We start from the raw sequence: 20,430 nt of genomic DNA on the forward strand, positions 1-20,430 counted from the left end.
CATAAATGTTGTGAAAGCTTATGCATCTTAAAAAGTTTTCAAAGAAGTATGCACCATTTAGGTAGCAAGCACACACTACATGCAAACACAAACAGTAGCTCATTATACTATTATAGAGCAGGGTTCTGCTTCTATAGCTGTTCTGGTGATTACTGATCAAAATAATTATACTATTGGGAGATTCTCATAATTGGTTCCATAGCACTTATTATGGTGCATAAATTATATATATAAAGAGAAAATCTTATTAGCAGAAAGAAAGAAAGAAAGAAACAAACAAAACGTCTCGGGTTATGACTATAACCCTTGTTCCCTGAGAAGGGAACGAGACACTGCGTCGTTGAAAACGACTCTTTGGGGAACGCTCCTTAGCGTGCGCCTCTGAAGTATGAATGAAACTATTCCAATCTTGATTGGTGTTGCGTCATGACGTAACATGTGACGGCATAACCGGATGCATAAAAGTGACGCCGGCACACATACACATTAGCCTAGCGATGAAGCAAGCCGCTCTCAGGCCTTGAGGGGCGTGGCAGGACGACGCAGTGTCTCGTTCCCTTCTCAGGGAACAAGGGTTATAGTCATAACCCGAGACGTTCCCTCCGAGGGAACTCGCGACTGCGTCGTTGAAAACGACTCTTTGGGGAACGAATGCCCACTAGGCCACGCGACCGAAAAAAGGCCTGCCCTAGGGTGAAACTGAACTCAGGCACTCAGCTAGGACGAGAGCACACGTGCGCCAGGCGTACTAGGGAGGTGCAGACTGTAAAAACCTGATGAAAGTGTGCGGGGTAGCCCAACCGGCTGCCTCACAGATCTCCTGGAGGGGTACTCCCGATAAGAGAGCCCTAGAGGACGCCATGCCTCTAGTTGAATGAGCCCTCACGGCCAAAGGTGAAGGCAAATTATGCACCTTGTAGGCCGAGATAATAGCCTGAACAATACAATTACTAATGGTTTGTTTTGAGGCAGGGAGCCCCTTCTTAGGTGACCCAAAACACACTAACAGTTGGTCCGACCTCCTCCAAGAAGAGGACCTCTCGAGGTAACGCTCAAAGCTCTGACAGGGCAGAGCAAATGGAGCCTCTCTTCTTCTGCCGACACATAAGGTGGAGGATGAAAAGCCTGCAGGACCGTGAGACCGTGCCGTGTTAGACGGCACCTTAGGCACATAGCCAGGTCTCGGGTGTAAAATGGCTTTAACTCCGCCAGGGGCAAACTCCAAGCAAGCTGGCGTCACTGCCAGGGCTTGAAGATCACCCACCCTCTTTAGAGAGGTAATAGCTAAGAGAAAAGCCATCTTGAACGCCAGGTCCTTGGGCGAAGCCGACTGAAGGGGTTCGAAGGGGGCCAGGGATAACCCTTCGAGAACCACCGCCAGGTCCCAGGCAGGAACCCTGGACCTGGTTGTCGGTCTCATCCTCCATGTACCACGGAGAAAACGAATGACCAGCTGGTGCCTCCCCAGAGGCCCATCACTCAGTGGTGCATGGAACGCCGAAATGGCAGCCACGCACACCTTGAGTGTGGAAGGGAGAGACCCGCAGAGAAACGATCTTGAAGAAACTCCAGAACTGAAGCCACCGGGCAGTTAACTGGATCTACTTCATGTTCTCTACACCAAGTGGAGAACACATTCCACTTGAGGCCATATAATCTCCTAGTAGACGGAGCCCTAGAGCTAAGTATGGTTTCAACCACCCCCACTGATAGACCAGCATTTAGGTACTGAACCCCCTCAGGGGCCAGACCCACAGTTTCCACAGCTCTGGACGAGGGTGGAAGACTGTGCCCCCGCCTGAGACAACAGATCCCTCCTCAGAGGAATCTGCCATGGCGGAGCTATCAGGAGTGAAATTATGTCTGAGAACCATACTCGGGCCGGCCACATGGGGGCAACCAGAAGTAGACTGATGCCCTCTTGGCGGACCCTTTCCAGGACTCCCGGGAGCAGAGCGATCGGGGAAATGCGTACAGGCGAAGCCTCGGCCAAGCCTGTACCATGGCGTCCAACCCCAGTGGGGCTGGATGTGAGAGGGAGAACCAAAGTGGACAGTGGGACGTCTCTCGAGACGCGAACAGATCCACTTCTGATGGTCCAAATTTGTCCCATATCAACTTCACCACCTCTGGATGAAGTCTCCATTCCCCGGGCCTCAGCCCCTGCCTCGACAGGATGTCTGCTCCCTGATTCTGAACCCCGGAATATACATTGCTCTGATAGACAGTATTTTCCCTTGGGACCAAAGAATTATCTGATGCGCCAGTCTGCACAGAGGGCGCGATCTGAGTCCTCCTTGTCGGTTCAGATAAGCTACCACTGATGTATTGTCCGAACGTACTAGGACATGGTAACCCTTGATGTCTGGAAGGAAGCTCCTCAGAGCCCTGAACACAGCCAACATCTCTAGACAGTTTATGTGCCAAGAATGATGATGGTCCTGCCACAGACCCCTGGCAAAGCGGCCGTCCATGACCGCGCCTCAGCCAGTGAGGGAGGCGTCTGTCGAAACGGTTTTCCGGCGACATGACGCTCCCAACACTGGCCCTTGGGACAGGAACCAAGGTTTCTTCCATATTAGCAGAGAACGAAGGCACCTGCGCGCTACTCTGATTATACTGAAATGGATTCCCGCTGGGGAAAACCCCTTGGCTTTCGGCCACCACTGGAGGGGCCTCATGTGTAGAAGGCCCAACGGTACAATGTTGGATGCCGCTGCCATGAGGCCCAGCAGTCTTTGAAATTGCTTTACAGTGATGGCCTGGCCTAGCTCTAACCCGGACACCATCGCCATAAGGGACTCGATACGCGCAGGAGACATGCGTGCCTGCATCGTAATCGAGTCCCACACAACACCCAGAAATGTTGTGCACTGGGATGGTTGTAACACACTCTTTTTGTGTTGAGTCTCAACCCCAAACTTCGAATATGGCCAAGGACGACATCTCGATGCCGAACCGCCATTTCTCGAGACTGGGCCAGAATGAGCCAGTCATCGATATAATTCAGTATGCGGATGCCCTGAAGTCTCAGAGGAGCAGGAGCTGCATCCATACATTTGGTGAATGTGCGGGAGAGAGTGCTAGGCCGAACGGAAGAACCCGATATTGGTAAGCTTCACCCCGAAGCGTAACCTCAGGAACCTCCTGTGACATGGAAGGATGGGTACATGAAAATAGGCGTATTTTAGATCTATCGTGACAAATCAGTCCTCGGATCTGATCTGACTCACGATGACAGGAATGGTAAGCATTTTGAACCTGAACCTCCTCAAAGGCCGGTTCAAAACTCTGAGATCTAAAATCGGCCTCAACCCCCATCCTTTTTGGAACTATAAAGTACCGGCTGTAAAGACCGGACTCCTTGTCTGAATGAGGAACACGTTCTATGGCCTCCTTCAGCAGCAGAGATTGCACTTCTTGTTCCATCACCTGAGCCTGCTCCGAACCACTGTAGTCTGCACCACCCCAGAGAATTTGGGGGGTGGTGCCCGAACTGCAGTCTGTACCCTGATTTTATTATATGCAGGACCCATGCAGATATGTTGGGAAGATGATTCCATGCCTCAACAAAATCTACTAAGGGAACCAGCCTCTCGAGGCTGATCTCGGTGTTTTTCGAGCACTGTTCTCGACTTCCTGAAGCGAGATACCGGCAGGGTTTAGTCGATACAGTTCTTGTGACCACAATTGATGTGTGTTTTTTATTTTTTGACGCTGAACGGCACGGTGTGCGTTCGCTGGAAATTGATGTGGCCCGAGCGTCAGAGACGGCGGGAACCGACACCGATTTCCTGAGGACTCCGCTGCGAGAGCAACCTCGGTTGCTCTGCAGCGGGGACAGCCCTCCGAGGTTCTACCACCTCGGTAGAACCTCTTTCCGAAGCTTCTACTAAGGGAACCAGCCTCTCGAGGCTGGTCTCGGTGTTTTTCAAGCACTGTTCTCGACTTCCTGAAGCGAAAGACCGGCAGGATTTAGTCGATATGGTTCTTGTGACCACCATTAATGCTTGTTTTTTTTTTTTTGACACGTAACGGCACGGTGTGCGTTCGCTGGAAATTGATGTGGCCCGGCGTCAAAGACGGCGGGAACCGACACCGATTTCCTGAGGACTCCGCTGCAGAGCAACCTCGGTTGCTCTGCAGTGGGGGCAGCCCTCCGAGGTTCTACCACCTCGGTAGGACCTCTTTCCGAAGCTTCAACTAAGGGAACCAGCCTCCCGGTGTTTTTCAAGCACTGTTCTCGACTTCCTGAAGCGAGAGACCGGCAGGATTTAGTCGATATGGTTCTTGTGACCACAATTGATGCTTGTTGTTTTTTTTTTTTTATATATATTTTTTTTTTTTTTTTGACACGAACATACAGTGTGCGTTCGGTGGAAATTGATGTGGCCCAAGCGCCAGAGACGGCGGAAACCTACACCGCTTGTGTGCCGCCATGTAAGCCCTACTTATTAAAGCAGATGTATCTCTGCAGGGCTTACTAGGCAGCGCCGGGTTTTAGCCCATATCCCGTGCCCCCAAAACATCGTTCTGTAATCAAACACTGGGGCTGGAGATACGGGACGAATCGCGGTTTACCCCACGATCTCGTTCTGTGGAGATCGGGAAAACGGCAAACCCCGGCGCTGAGGTTGTGATCTGTGCCGCAGGAAACGCACGTCTAATTTGCTTTCAACTTGCGTTCCCTGCTCATTTTGTGGCCAGCTGATATTCAGTCTGGCCACGGCACGCGTCATAACCTCAATCAGCTCCTCATAAGCTTGGCCAAAAACCGGCGTGCTTGGCTCACGGTCGATCCGCATCGATGCTGAGCATATCCACTTCCTCGGAAGCAGTGAGCTCAAGCATCGGGACCTGATCATGGGCAGAAGAAGCCGCGACGCGGGCTTCTGCACCACACACAGTAGGCTCGGGATCCTCAAACGAAGAATGAGAAAGTGCCGCAGCAGTCTCATTCTCATCTGCAAAATCCGCTGCGAACCCCGCGATCTCAATCGCCGCGCTGCCTCAACAGACGCGGGACCAAAACCGTGGGGAACGCGAGCCTGACCGTGCTCATCAAAGCACGCCAACCGGAGCGCAGCACTCTCATGGGTAGTGCTTCACAACTTTCACAGGCAGATCCCTCGAGAGCTGCCTGTGCGTGCTGCGCTCCCAAACAGTTCACACATAAAGCGTGCGTGTCCCTACCCGTAATGAAACGAGGGCAGGGGTGCACGCACTTCTTGAACTGTTCGGTGGCCATAATATTTTTAAATCAGACAAACAACACCAAATAAGACAAACAATTTCAACATAGAGCTTTGCTGAAGAGCTGAAAGCTAATGTGTATGTGTGCCGGCGTCACTTTTATGCATCCGGTTATGCCGTCACATGTTACGTCATGACGCAACACCAATCAAGATTGGAATAGTTTCATTCATACTTCAGAGGCGCACGCTAAGGAGCGTTCCCCAAAGAGTCGTTTTCAACGACGCAGTGCGAGTTCCCTCGGAAGGGAACTAAAACAAAGGATGTCTTTTTAGCCGTATCTGTGCCTTCCCTGGTTCGGCAAATGAGCTAAAGTTGAAAACAAGTTTGTTCATCATAATGGGGAGAGAAAGGGTGTCAGATGAATGGAAGCTACCAAAACACTGAACATAGAGGAAGGCCCTAAGCTCATGAGGGAGAGAGGAGCTAATATCAAAGTTCAAGAAGAAAATAAAACGAATACATAAAAGTTTCCACGTGTTAACACCGAGCAAGACTAATATTTGCAGAGAGGTTTAGCAGTGTCTGTGGTCTTGACAGAGTGTAAGCAGCACATTCAGGGGCTGGGAACTGGGAACTCTCAAAAATCACCAGAATAAAACAGAGTCAGGTGGAAATTCAACTGGAAACGATGCACCTCACCAAGCCAAAAGAAATATTGCAGTCACCCAGCGCTCACGCACAACACTTAACCTTAATGACTGTTTACATGCATCATAATATTCCAAATGTGGTTCGTAACCCGGAGTCAGTTTTACTGAGAATTAACTTTTATTGTTCTGTTTATGAATGCGAGTCTGTATTTGTGTGCAAAGCATGTAGACAATGACTAATGCTGCTAGTGAGCACCAAGTAAACTTGCTAACACCACAAGTGCCAGAATTTAAAGGAGTATGCACATATTCAAAATTATACCAAATAATTTCTGGAATATGCACATTAACAGTAGTTTTCTTCTTTTATCCTTTGGATAATCTAAAACATGATGTTTACATAAGTTCTTTACATAAATTTACATATGAATATTTGTGTGCATGTAAATGTATACAATTATTTCTTAAAATAGAGTACATTTAAAAGTAATTTGCTATGTCAAGTTGCATTCAAGAGGTGCAAAAAAAACTAAATAAAAGCTAAGATCATATATCATCCTTTTTGATCAACAATAAAAATTCATTAATTGGCCATTAACCTGTCATAAAAAAGACACATTCAGCATTTTTTTTTCTTTCTTTCCTTTCATTTCCTATTTTTAAATTTTTTAATTTTATACTTGAGGAGCTACTTTGGTCTATATCTACCGTTTGTCTACTTTACTTGTATTCAGCATTATAGAGGATAATGAAAGCTACTGTCCTTCACTTTAAACTGCCTTTAATCCTTCTCCAATATTTAAAAAACATCCAGCTTTCACGAAAGGTATCATAAATGCTAAAAATCATCCCAATCCATCAGTTTCTTTTTTTTTTTGTAGGCACTCTCTTTATGTCATGTTCTGAAGCCTACCCTTGCCTGGTGCTCATATCATGGTGACGTGGTGCTTTTACAGTTGATGCTCATGCAGGAAGGTGGAGGAGACTCCGCTCACTGACGTTTGTGGGCTGGATGTAGCAGAAAAGCTGGCTAGAGGGATGACCTTGATGGGATCCTCTTTCTTGCTGCAGTGTCTCTCAAGAGTGTTGTAGAATTGGGGCCGGTTGCTCCCTTTGTCCAGATCATCTTTGGGCACTGACCTGCCAAGGGTGTGATGCCCATCTGGAATGGTCCCCCGCACCCAGCTTTGTTGAAATCCAAAGGAAGGCAGAGTGGCGGCACCGGATGTCTGGAACTGGGTCAGCGCTGGCGGCATCCAGCAGCTGTCAGAATGACCCAGGATCAGACATTCCTGGGTACAGGTCTCTGAGGCTTCGGCGAGAGCCTTCTGCAGGTTAACTTCAATAGCTGTGGATAATGAAATGACATGTAGAGACTCAGTCAACAGCTCAGCACAGAAGAAAACTAAATCCTCTTTTCTCTTTTAAAGCACTTAGAAAGAAAGACAGATTTGTTGCAGTTATCGAACACTGACCTGTAAATGTCTGCTTTTTAGAGAAATAAAAGGCAGCGATAGATGTTTAATTAATCTAGTTTCTTTTCATTTAAATGGTATTCCCATGGCCTTATGTGTTTACCTACAATATGCAGTGAATTCCCTGTAGCTTAATTAAATCTCAAAAAAGCCTCTGCAGTTTGTGTCTAAGATTGGCTTTTACTTATTAAAGAATTAATGAACAGCTCAAAAACAATTACTTATTTTATCACTGCCTTTGTGACGTACCTTTTGTACGTTTGCATCCTTGCCTATTTGTTAGCATATTTGACACATATTAGGCAAAAAAAAAGAGGAACAAAATGTGATTTGCAAGAAGGAAAAGGACAGTAAACTACAGTCCTCAAACTTTCTTATTTCATTAAACCTGCTCTGACATCACATGTAAGATTTGCCAAGGAAAAGGCCTCACCATTGAGCCCCAGTCATAAAACCTGTCAACTCCAAAAATTTGAATGTAAAACAGTGCTCGAGGAGGTAACCAGGAGCCCTGCAGTGTCATATGTATATCTAAGAAAAGGAAAGCTTTGCCAGAACATTACTTCAGTCCTTCAGGCCCCCACGCCAAGCTGTGATGTAGAAATAATTTTGCATATTTGCGTAAGTAAAGATGTTAGCAACGATGTTAGGACGAGGTCTGGGTTTCCAGCACTACCTATTTGCCATGCTCGGGTTATTTATTTGATTCTATTTTTATTTATTTTTTTACAATAGTGAGGCAGTAGATTTAAAGCTTTTTAGTGTTCAGTATTACTTTTCAGCATATATATATATATATATATATATATATATATATATATATATATATATGCTGAAAAGTAATACTTATTATAAATACAGTATAAGCATAGTGAGCATCTTAATGTCACTGACCAAAAAAGTATCATGGAATTACCAGGATGTTTTTATATGTATCATGGTAATGCTATTGTATTTGTATAAATGTATAATGCCATGGTACCATGTTTTGTGGAAAAGTCTACCATTCAGTAGAGTGTAGCATGGTTTGACATGCTACACTCCATATAAAACCTTTTTAAATGGATTTATGCAATTTTTTTATTTTTATTATTATGTACTATGTGTAGTTTATTTAAAAGATTACATGGAATATTTGTACTTTACTTCTTAAATTCTTAACAGAACATTTAAAATGATCTGTTGTAGATAAAGGGTGATAAAAAATAGACCAGTCAAAGTACATTAAATGTACACATTACCGTATACATTCAAATATTTTACTGAATGTTGTAATCTAGCATCGTTGATGACAATATAATATAATAATTTTATTAATATTATACTGTTATAACATAACACAACATAACATTCTGTGTATTATATAATATTATATTACTGTTTTTGTAAGAGATACTTTGAATTTTGTGTGTCAGTAATTAATATCAGGGGACTGTACAGATACTGTAGGTACAAATTAAGAAACCTAGAAACAGACAGAGAGGAAAAGAAGTAGAGAACAGACTAGACATAAATAAAAAAAAGAGATGTGGCCATATCTTTCTGGTCGTACTCTGCTACAGTCTGCCTCAGAGCATTAGTGCATAAATCAGTGAAGCGGTAAACGTGTCACCTTTCAAAGGGTCACTAACTTCATTAAGGAAAAATGATGCTGCTCACTCACTCTCTGAGCAAACAGAATGAGCGCTGGCCGGGTTGCTCTCTGAGCCTGCTGTAAATCATCCCAGAGCTGCTTTGGAAATTGGAGGTGTCTTTCTAAACCATTGTTCTTTTGAGGTCCAAGCGCATCAAGCCACAGTGGATAGATTAATGCATGGAGGCAGACACAGTCCTAACACATTCACTCAGCACCATGTAAACACCTTTAGTGCATTTGCACAGCAGGAGAATGTGTGTGTGTGTGTGTGTGTGTGTGTGTGTGTGTGTGTGTGTGTGTGTGTGTGTGTGTGTGTGTGTGTGGTGGGTAATCAGCACAAACAGTGGAGAGTGTGTAATTACATTATGTTTGAAAGGTGCTTTGGAGTCACACTGCTTTCCAGTGTGCAGAGACACAGCACGAGCTGTCAGCGGCGCTATGTCAACAGCCAGGAGAGCTACTATTTTTGCATGTGATATTTCATATTAAACAGCTCCAAAGATGTCCATATCAGTTTCTTCTCCACAGGGACTTGTATTGCTTGACTGATGTGGGTGACAGCACTGAATGCTTTCGTCAGCCAGAGGCAGAAACTCACTCTGATGCTGTTTAAGTGCTTTTTGTATTCAGGGGGAATCACTAGTCTCCCGTCAACCTTTAAAAAAAGAATCAGACCCCACGTGCTCCAGTCTCCATATCCATAAATGTTTGTTGGAAAACCTAGCTCTTGGGGGAAATAATTTTAATTTCAACACAAAGGTCTCCTGCAGATGGCTATTTAAAACTGAATGTTGTATAGGGTAATTATATTTACATTATCAAAATAAATACTTTTAAAATGTCAAATCCATTTTCTCTGAGATTAATAGGGATTCTAATAACAGCTCACATTTAAAGCAAATTGTCTGTAGATCGAAACATTTCAAGAAATGGCCAGTGTTTATTGATTGAGGCTCCAGCTGATTCAGAATAGTAATTATGTCACGAACCCCGCTCCCTCGCTCCGCCCCCTCGAGCTTCCACGCTCGTTCCACCCCCTCGAGCTCCCACGCTCGTTCCGCCCCCTCGAGCTCGCACGCTCTTTTTGCTCGCTCGAGCCCTCACGCCCACTTGCTCCTTCTCGCTCACATGCTCGTAGGCAATCTCCCTTCCTCGAGTTTCTCACGCGTTTCCAATCCCCCAGAACATTATGACCACCTGCACTCGCGTCATCTGCACTCCTGCACATTAGTTTCACCTGCACTCGTCTCATCACCTGTCATGGTTTACACCTGCACTCGCCCCTATATATATCACTACCCTTTCGTCTCACGGTGGTTGGTTATTGTATTTAGTTTCCCGTGTCTTTGCCCCCGCTAGTCTCGTCTAGTTTTGATCTCCTCTTGAACTCCTCTTCAAGTTTCCCTAGTACCCCTGTCTACTCCCTTTGTTAGTTTACCCGCCTCCTGATTCTGATTACCCCGGCTTTGACCCTACGCTTTCCACGACCTCTCTCTTTGGATTTGCCCCTTTTATATTCTCCGATTCCCCGGCTTCGACCTCTCGCTCCCCTTGACTACTCTTCACTGGATTTGCCCCTTGATTGTACTTTTGCCTGCCTGCAATAAAACGTAGTTTGACTTACATTGTGACTGTCTCTTCTTGTGCGGGTTACAAATTACAGCGGTGCAAGACCTTGAACATATTTTCCATCTTCCCCAGCAAAACTTTTCCAGCATTGTCATCAGAAATTGGGCCGCTGGAATTCAGACAGCTCCCGTATGACAAACTGCTTATGTCTTGCCTTTTGTTCGCAGATCTCAGTTTAATTTTGCCAACTAAAAAAAACTAAAAGTGTGTCAATCTTTTTCCAACCTATTAAGATAACACAATAAAGAGTGAGCATTTGAAAGCTAGGTTGTGGAGATTGTTAAATGTGAAATCTCACTGTATACAAAGAGATACCAGATTGAATGAATACTGTCGGGGAACAATAAACAACAACAAATCTCCTGAAGTGTCCTGCAAAACAAACTATTAACACAATTAACAGTAAAGGCCATCTTAAGACATAGCTGGATTAAAGTGGCATTTGTGCAAAAAACAAACCCCAAACAAACCAACAACTGAAAACAATGTTTTTGACAGTATGGGGCACTTGTGGATGGAAATTCAAAATGAAACAGTACTTGCAATGCAAGGACAAGCTGAAGTCTGACAATGAACACAAATGACAGTTTGTGACGGGGCTGTTTAGCAAAGCAGCATGACCTGAATACAGTATATGTTGATGGGATTTACATCAAGGATGGCAGAGAGATGATTACTCAAGTCATTATGTTAACATGTGCAAACCCATTAATACAAATTAGATAGCTAATTGCATAAATATAATACATAATTTCTCTCACTTGCTCTCTCCTGCCTAAACATTATCTGGTTGACAATAGAGCTAAAGAAATCAGGCTCTGTACCACCTACAACACGTTTCTGCATGAAGCAGTGAGCTTTATGTCACAAGAGGGAATTCTGCCTTGAATTTTAATGAACACTTTGTAATTTTGCTACAAAAGTGTATTACAGGTTTCGATGTAGCTTTATTGCATGCAGAAATAGAAATGTCTCTGTGTTCTGTGTGAACAATCTTTGTTGAAGAGCACAAATGAAAGTTGCATGAGAGTCCGTGGCATCGGTTTAAGTGTTGTGCTTTTCCAAATGCAAATGATCAAGTAATGAGTCTTCGTTAAGTTCACTGAGCCAAAACATACCCTCGAAAGGGGGTACACGGTGGCATAATTGATCAAAGTTTAGCATCGTTTCAGCCATGTATGCAAATTTTACATATATTTAATTACTGCTCTTGATGTCAGTACAGCTGGAACCCTTGGGAACGGGAAAAGAACAAGACTAGAGAAAATATCAACGCAAAGTTAAGGATATTATTACAGTTTTATCATTTGACAACCTTCAGCAGTGCTGTACTTTTTTGCTCCACACAAAACAAATATGCAGATGCTATTTGCACCCTGGTGCAAATAATGGTATATGCTATTTACATCCCAGTACAAATAGTGGCAGATATTATTTGCACCCCAACCCTGGTGCAAATAATGGTAGATAGTAATTGCAGCCTGGTGCAAATAGTGTCAGATTTATATGAATACCCTGTCTTGTTCCACCGTTGCCCTTTTGTTTACCATTTTTGTCACGTTTGTACTCCTTAGATTTCACTTTTGGCCCTTTTGTAACTCCATAGTCTCTCTGTTAGCTTTCGTGTTCACGTTCATTGTTTGCACCTGCCCTCGTTAATTTGCCATTTTGCTTCTGTTTATCACCTTGTTATCTTGTTTGAGTTCTGTTTGTTCATTTGCCCCTTTTTCCTATGTTCATGTATTTATACCCTGGTTTTTGGTTCAGTCCTTGTCTATCGTTTTTTGTAGTTAGTGTTCCCTGCCCGAGTTCTCTGTTTGTTTTCATCGTGTCTAATTTTCAGTTTTATGTTTTATTTCCCCATTGAGGGTTGTTCCTTTGTGTTTACCTGTTTGTTTATTTAATAAAGTCAACACTGCATTTGGATCCGCATCTCCTCGTCTGCCTCGTTGCTCAAGCGTTACACAGATTCTATTTGTACCCATATTTAAATACTAACCTACATTATGTGGGCTTCAGTGCAGTGTGATTATTGTAATTATTTAGAGTCCCACAGACACACTACATTAATCCATAACCCTAAGCCTAACCCTAACCTTACCTTATGAAAAATAACCTTGGTTTTAATACAGTGACCATAGCTTCACCATGGTATTTTGTTGTACATTTACAGTAACCAAAAAAGATTATTAACAATGGTTCCTATGTTACCACCATATTACTTTAGTAACACCATGGTTATGTGCATTAAAACTATGGTTTCTGCATATATATGAATGCAAAAACCTAGATGAAACAAAGGACATTTGCTCCAAACCAATTCGATTATGTCAACCAAAACAAAATTTGAAAGACAATAATTGAGTTTGTAATTACACAGACTTTATCATTTCATTACACACCCTCTCCAACTCAACATCTAGATTGGCAAATGGATGGTCATTAATAATAATGGAGCTATTTGACCCCATGGGTGTTTTACAAGGGGAATTTTTCACTCAAGGGTGGGACACAACCATCATGCGAAATAAGAGGCCCACTTTCATTCTCATGAATCAAGGAAAGGCCACTTACTGCAGGCTAGATGCATTTCATCACCAGCTCCACTCCAGCACCACTCTCATATTTCATTGCTGCTTATGAGTGATTTACACTTTTACTTTTGCAGAGGAGATCCATATGATTTCATGGTGCTCTTTCACTGTTATATATTCAAGTCCCAAATGTACAGATGTACTGTTGGATGTAAACTGTGACATGCGTCGCAAAAATAAATTACAACTGGAGGCCAGGGGCATGCAACACTCCAGCAACTGCAATATGTTAAAGAAATTCCAGGACCCATGGAGCCATATAACACATTTTATGTACGTAATGGAGGGTAGAAGCATCTTTTAAGGTTCTGAGTGCTACTTTGTGCATTTGAGCAAATGAAGATTTCATATGCTAAAGCTTACTATCTGATAACTTGGTAACATGTGGTAACATTGATTCAAATACAATATGTATAAACACATTGGGACATTATTGTAACATTCTATGACACTTCAAAAATATCTGAATGAAACTCAATTAATAATTTATTCATATTTTTATTAAGCATTACATTTGAGGAAAATCACATTCACAATCGTGTTATTCTTATTAATATCAACCTAGATGTGATTTGGCTGTAGGTAAGGTGGCTGCAGAGTGAGTTTTTTTTTAAACAGTTTGTTTATAATGCATAACTGGCATTTCAAATACAAAATAGCCTGCTATTTTTTATGCTGGCAATGAAAATTGCTTGGTTACATTGTTGCAAACAACTGAATTGGTATTTCATGCAGAGAAAACTACAAAGCACAGTAATACAAACAGTGAAACGTGCTCTTACAAAATATAAACACTGTTGGAGTTTTTGTGTTTCTTGCCACAGTCGCCTTCGGCTTGCACACTGGGGTTATAAATAAAATGTATATTTTTAAATGTAATATTTAATTACTTATTTTTAAACACAATTCACAGTCGCTATAGATATTACAGTTTTATCTTCTATTAATGCCTGATCTTCTTTAAAGCTGCTTTGAAATGATGTGTGTTGTGAAAGGCACTATACACAAAAAATTACTTGACTTGAATGCTGCTTGTCCAATCAAATGACTGGACCGTAACACACTGTTTTATTAACAAATGTTAGCTAATGACTTTTTAATAAAGATAATTGTGGCAGCGGGGGTGTGGTCAAGCGTTCATCCGGAGAGAGAGAAAGCGGTAAGGGCGCTTAAATGCAAAATAAAAACTTCAGGGCAACACATGTGCAGTTCCTGTATTTGAATGAAAATCTGGCACAAAAGATGGAATGTTTCCACATGGAAAAGAGCAAGTTACAAATTGAAGCATCGGTTTTATGCCTGAGAATTGTTCACACTTCTATCTTCCCAATTCTCTATACTGTTTTATCATCTTTCACACCTGTGCAAAAGATGTAGTGTACAACAAGAGCATATTTGCAGTACTGTATCGAAGCCTGCACAAGAGTATGGCATTCAAACTAAGACTGTTGTCATACTTTCAGATGTATTCATCACAACAACAGTGACCTGTCTTTGTGAATAAAGATAATGAATACATTTCCTATTTTACTTGTTCAGTTATAATGTCTGCTAAAATTATGTAGAATTAAGACATCTAAATCAATGTAAAATACTGTGAAATGATTTATAGTAATTTATAAACCAATTTATTCCAGCTTTTCAAACCAAATCTAATTGACATAATCCTATATATATATATATATATATATATATATATATATATATATATATATATATATATATAAGAATGCTATGTTTTTCATGAGCCGGCTAGTATGAAATATGCCTACACTCTCAATAGGGTAGAGTCTGCTGACAGCAACTCCATATATTACATTGCAGCAAGGACAAAAATGTATTTGTTCAATCATAGCAGTCACAACAACTGAATCATAATAGAGAGTTTGCAGCTTTACACTTTACATATATCAAGCTGAGCTCTAAACAGTGAAAGCTAGGTAGTGCCCACATACAGTTGGGTCCAAAAGTCTAGACCACTAGTGAAAATGCTTATATTTAGATTTTTATTTCTTTCTATTGTTAATACACAATTTTTTATGAGAAACTAGTATTATTTAAATTATCAACATAGCAATCTGTGTGAAAAGTTATCATTGAAAAAGTGACATGAATTTAAGTATTTGGTGGACTTTGATTTAATGTTAGAATGCAATTCACATGTTTGTGCAAAACCTTTTGATCCATGTTTCCCTAGCATGATTTGATAAGACCTTGTACTCTGTAAAAAGTTGTAACATGCAATTGTTACCTTTAAGATCTATATCTACTTGATCTAACCCTTAAAAAGGTATTTCATTAGTATAACCTAATGCATTCAGGTTGGTTTTGTCATGTTAAATAACAGTTCGGATATTAATTAAACCACATAACTAAACGCTTTAGGTTGCCTGACAAAATAAATGTCAGTGTGCAGGGGACATTAACACGATCAATGTCACAATTTTGCTTTCTTTTGATTAGAGATTTAAAAACACTGTAGATCTGAATCAGAAATACTTCTTATCGATCTTGCTTTATAATTAAATATTAAAAATCATGAAACTTTGCTCATTTTAATGTTTAAGTGAAAAACATCCCATATTTTGTGGCATCCAAGACGATAAGACTCACACTTTTCTGTCTCTTCTTCCTCCCCCTCCATTCAATCACACTCTCTTCTCTATCCATGTTGTGTTTGACCCAATGCAACAAATAGTAATTGCGGGCAAAAAACAACATTTATTTATTACTTTATCCCCAAGTCTGCAGGAGAGGGTAGCCACAGGTAGGTAATTCCAACAAAAGATGGAGACCTTTTTTCCGACAACCATTTTCAGATAACAAAGAATATTATTGACTTGGCTAAGATTAAAACAGCAAAACAAATAACAGAACAAAATCAAGGACAAAGTGAACACAGAAAGAGGTTGTCCCCCGAACATGGCAGGTCAAACTCTCTCCACTGTCTTTTCTTTTGTTAGAGTTGATTAAAAACAAGCAATGGATGAAAGATTCCATTCGGTGCCTGATCTGGAAATAAATAAATAAAAACTAAAATCTCCACACTGCCACTCAAGCACTCAAAGATGCTGATGCATTATCTACACAACCCTCTCTTTTGGTTTTAAGGTGGGAATAAGAGGTAAAGGAAATGTAAGATTTCTTTTTTTTTTCGAGGGGAGAAAAGATTGGCCATGCTGAACTCTTCTTGCTACTTGACTTTTTCTCTCTTTTTTCCCCTCCCTTGTGGACTGATGGTCTTGATTGTCTGGTGTTCATTATGTCTTGTGCGGCCCTGCCTCTCATCTCCTCTCCTGTGTTCAGTCCTCCCCTCCATTAGGAAGACAAGAGGAGGGGGCTGCTAGCATCAACACAATCAGCACTGCCCAAACACCCAGCATGGGCTGAATAGAGGAGAGGTGCAAATACCATAACAATCAGCAATCAGCACTGATCATGATAATAACACAGAGAGTGCTACAAGATCCATGCTGCGCTTGCCCAGCCTGCCAAGAGGACTTATTGTGTACATGGACCGGCATGCGAAGAGAAATGATCAATTCAGCCACAAGCAAAAAGCAAAAATAAATAAACAAACATAAATAAATGATAAAACTTTTTTTTAAGCTTGCATATTAATTCTTAATTTATTATAATGCTGACTTAAAATCAGCTTTTTTCCATCAACATCAAGATTTTAGGATCGGATTGTTTGAATGTACAGCATATGACATTAATGTATAAGGGGACATGCATATTGTTGGTTCCGTGACTGGTCACCATTTCTTTTAGGTGTTTATCCATTTTTAATAAAATTTTTTGCCATCACTAGGTCATTTCAAATGGTCCTGCAGTGTTTTTAGGAGTGAATATGTGCACCCTGCCACACAGTGCAACTATTTGCACCCCAAATTGTCTGGTGAAACCACAGAAATATACGACAAACTAGTCAATAGGTGTCGCTGCAGTGGCATGGGGTGTAAAGATGGTGTGATTGTGTGCTGTTATAGTGACCTCGGTTTAAATACGCTTTTTGTCCCATTCTTTTTCCTTTTTTACACTCTTAATATTTGCTTTAATTCTACTTAAAATATTAGATAAAAATTAATATAAATGTTGAGGTCACAGTGAATGTCGAGGAGTGCAGAGAAGGGTTTGTTCTTGAGGCGGGGTCTGTCGATCGCATTCGTGGCTCCGCATCGCTTTTGTGTACATTGCATTACTGTATTACTGTAGTAATATTGTAGTAACCATGTTCTTTGGCAGAAAGCATAGTTTTCATAAAATTAACCATGGTGTTATTATTGTAATATGTTGTTAATAAAGTAACCATGGCTAATTTTAAGATTACTGTAAATTAACAAAATACCATGGTGAAACTGGTTACTGTCCAAAGTTATTTTTTTCTATGGTAGGTTAGCGTTAGATTTAGGGGAAGGGGTTAATGGATTGTGTATGTGGGAATAAACACAATAAACACACTGAAGTGATGCCCATAAACTGTATGTTAGTATTTACATGTGGGTGCAAACGATATCGGACACTATTTGCACTGGTGTGTAAATAGCATACACCAGGATTCAAATAGCATCTGCTTTATTTTTTTCACATAGACTCTCAATTAATATTAGTCAATGAAATGAACTAATGAAAATGCATGCATACTAATGATAAAATAATAAGAAATATCCTGTTGAAATAGATTTAGATGTAGTATATCGCGAGTGGTGGTGGCGTAGTGGCTAAAGCACAGGGCTGTTAATCAGAAGGTCGTTGATTTGAACCCCATGGCCACCACCATTGTGCCCTTGAGCAAGGCACTTAACTCCAGGTTGTTCCAGGGGGATTGTCCCTGTAATAATTGCACTGTAAGTCGCTTTGGATAAAAGAGTCTGCCAAATGCATTAATGTAATGTCAATGTAATATTGCACATCACACCAAACAAGAATATATCAATCTTTCTGTAACCTCAGTTATAAAACATTAGAATTTATATTCCAGGTTATGTCTTTCAGTATTCTAAAGTGGAACACTTTAAAGAATATAAGGCATTCAAATACATGATCAATACAAAATTTAATGTTATAGTATGTGTGATAATACATTATACACTTTCAATATTTGAAAAGGAAAATATAAGTATATTACAGTATACCCATGGTTACAATTATTTATGAAAAATATATAACAAATTATAATTTGAAATTAATGGCATTAATACTATAATTTTAATGCATTATATACAGTATACAGGCTCCATATCAATAAATAAATAAATACATAAATAAATAAATAGATTGACTAATTAATTAATTCATTGTTTTAACTTCCACCCACCAAACAAGCAATAAAAACGGAATAATTTACATATGCAGAGAAATCTCTCAGTACAATGAAATGTTCAATGGATAATGCTTTTTGAAATGTAAAAGGAAGGAAACAATTTCCTTGGGGTAAAATTTCCACCTTGTAGACGTTTCTCTTTTGAAGAGATAACAAAGATGGATGAAGCAATATGTGTGAGAGATTATGGGAAGCTTTGGAGGTAAGGGCACAGATAGAGCCATGCACTGCCTACTCAGAAACTCACTCGCCATTCATATCAGTTTGTAAAGCTGGGATGTTCTCCATGGTGGCTTATTTGAACTCAGTTACCATTGGTAGCCCTCGAAAATATGTTTTCAGACTTGACAAGAACACCTGCAAGGTATAGGATAATGATTTAGGGTGTTTTTGATATGTTTACTACAACACAGTTTCTGTGGGGAAATAAGATATCAAAAATGAGGATAACAGAAAAGATCCAAAAACTATGTTAGATGTCAAATACATGCATAATGGTTTGGTGTAATGTGCAGATGTACTGCTTTGAAAGGCTTTCCAACTGCAGCAAGAGTAGACTCACAAACAGGCAGACCACAGTTGGACTTTGACTCATAGAACAGTCTAGTACCTTCAGTGAATTCCTTTGGGATGGTATGGAATAAACTATGCCTCCGGATCTGCAATATATCTGTTAGTCACATGTGATTTGTTCTTTTCCCCTCAGCAATATATTTTAGTAACTGCCTCTATGGTCAGGCAGAGAGTGAGTACATGACATCAAAGGTGGGCCATCTTTCACGCCTATACTAACAGGACAGAAAGCCAGTTGCTGCCAGTGCTCATGGCCACGGAGGCCGTTCTCTAGTCGCTGCCAGCACTCACGAACATGGAGGCTGTTTCCCAGTCGCTGCCAGCACTCATGGCCATGGAGGCCGTTCCCCAGTTGCTGCTTTCGCTCACAGACATGGAGGCAATTTCCCAGTCACTGCCAGCGCTCACAGCCATAGAGGCCGTTCCCCAATTGCTGCCAGCACTCCTGACATGGAGGCCACAGAGTGGGCCTTTGACTCATGGAACAGTCTAGTACCTTCAATTAATTCCTTTGTGATGGTAAGGAATAAACTATGCCTCTGGATCTGCAATATATCTGTTAGTCATTTGTGATTAGCTCTTTTCCCTTCAGCAGTATATTTTGGTAACTACCTCTATGGTCAGGCAGATAGTGAGTACATGGCATCAAAAGTGCCATCTTTCAAGCCTTTACTGGCAGGACAGAAATCTTGGAAAATCATCTATCCTGGAAAAGAAATGTACCTGCAAATTATTGAATCTTTAACAATGGCAATGCCTGAGAAGTTGGGAGAGAGGGGATTAGCTGTAAGAAATATTTAATAAACAACCTTCAGGTTTTCTTTGTGTCCATGATATATCAATCAATCAAAGTTTATTTTTATAGCACACTTAAAAACAACAAATGTTGACCAAAGTGCTGTGCAAAACTGACCAACATGTAATAAATAGTATAAATAAAATAACACCATAAAATGACAGTGCACAATATATTACAATGACTCATAAGCAAGGGAGAACAGGTGGGTCTTTAGATTAGACTTAAAAAGATCTAAGGTTGGACAAGACCTAATCAATATTGGCAAATCATTCCAGAAGCGAGGGCCCATGACAGAAAAAGACCGATCACCCATAGTTTTAAGACAAGTCCTTGGAACACACAACAGTAGACTCTGAGACGATCTTAAAGTCCTTGGAGTCTGATATTGATAGAGAAGTTCGGAAATATAAAGTGGTGCCAGCCAATGGAGGCCCTTATATACCAACAATAAAACCTTAAACTGAATCCTGTATGAGACAGGTAACCAGTGCAGAGAAGCCAGGACCGGAGAAACACTGTCATATTTCCTAGTTCCAGTCAGGAGCCTTGCAG

At 41.2% G+C, this 20,430-nt stretch overlaps 1 protein-coding gene across 1 annotated transcript in view; it reads right to left on the reverse strand.

Moving 5' to 3' along the window:
- Window positions 1-6,796: 6,796 nt before the first annotated feature.
- The window catches only part of LOC127617337 (protocadherin-11 X-linked-like), a 233,656-nt gene continuing 220,022 nt past the window's right edge, over window positions 6,797-20,430 (reverse strand). The window contains exon 8 of the mRNA XM_052089326.1: window positions 6,797-7,194. Coding sequence (XP_051945286.1) covers window positions 6,797-7,194 — 398 coding nt within the window. The remainder of the gene's footprint in view (window positions 7,195-20,430) is intronic.

Source organism: Xyrauchen texanus, chromosome 23, assembly GCF_025860055.1.
Source record: "Xyrauchen texanus isolate HMW12.3.18 chromosome 23, RBS_HiC_50CHRs, whole genome shotgun sequence".
Taxonomy (NCBI): domain Eukaryota; kingdom Metazoa; phylum Chordata; class Actinopteri; order Cypriniformes; family Catostomidae; genus Xyrauchen; species Xyrauchen texanus.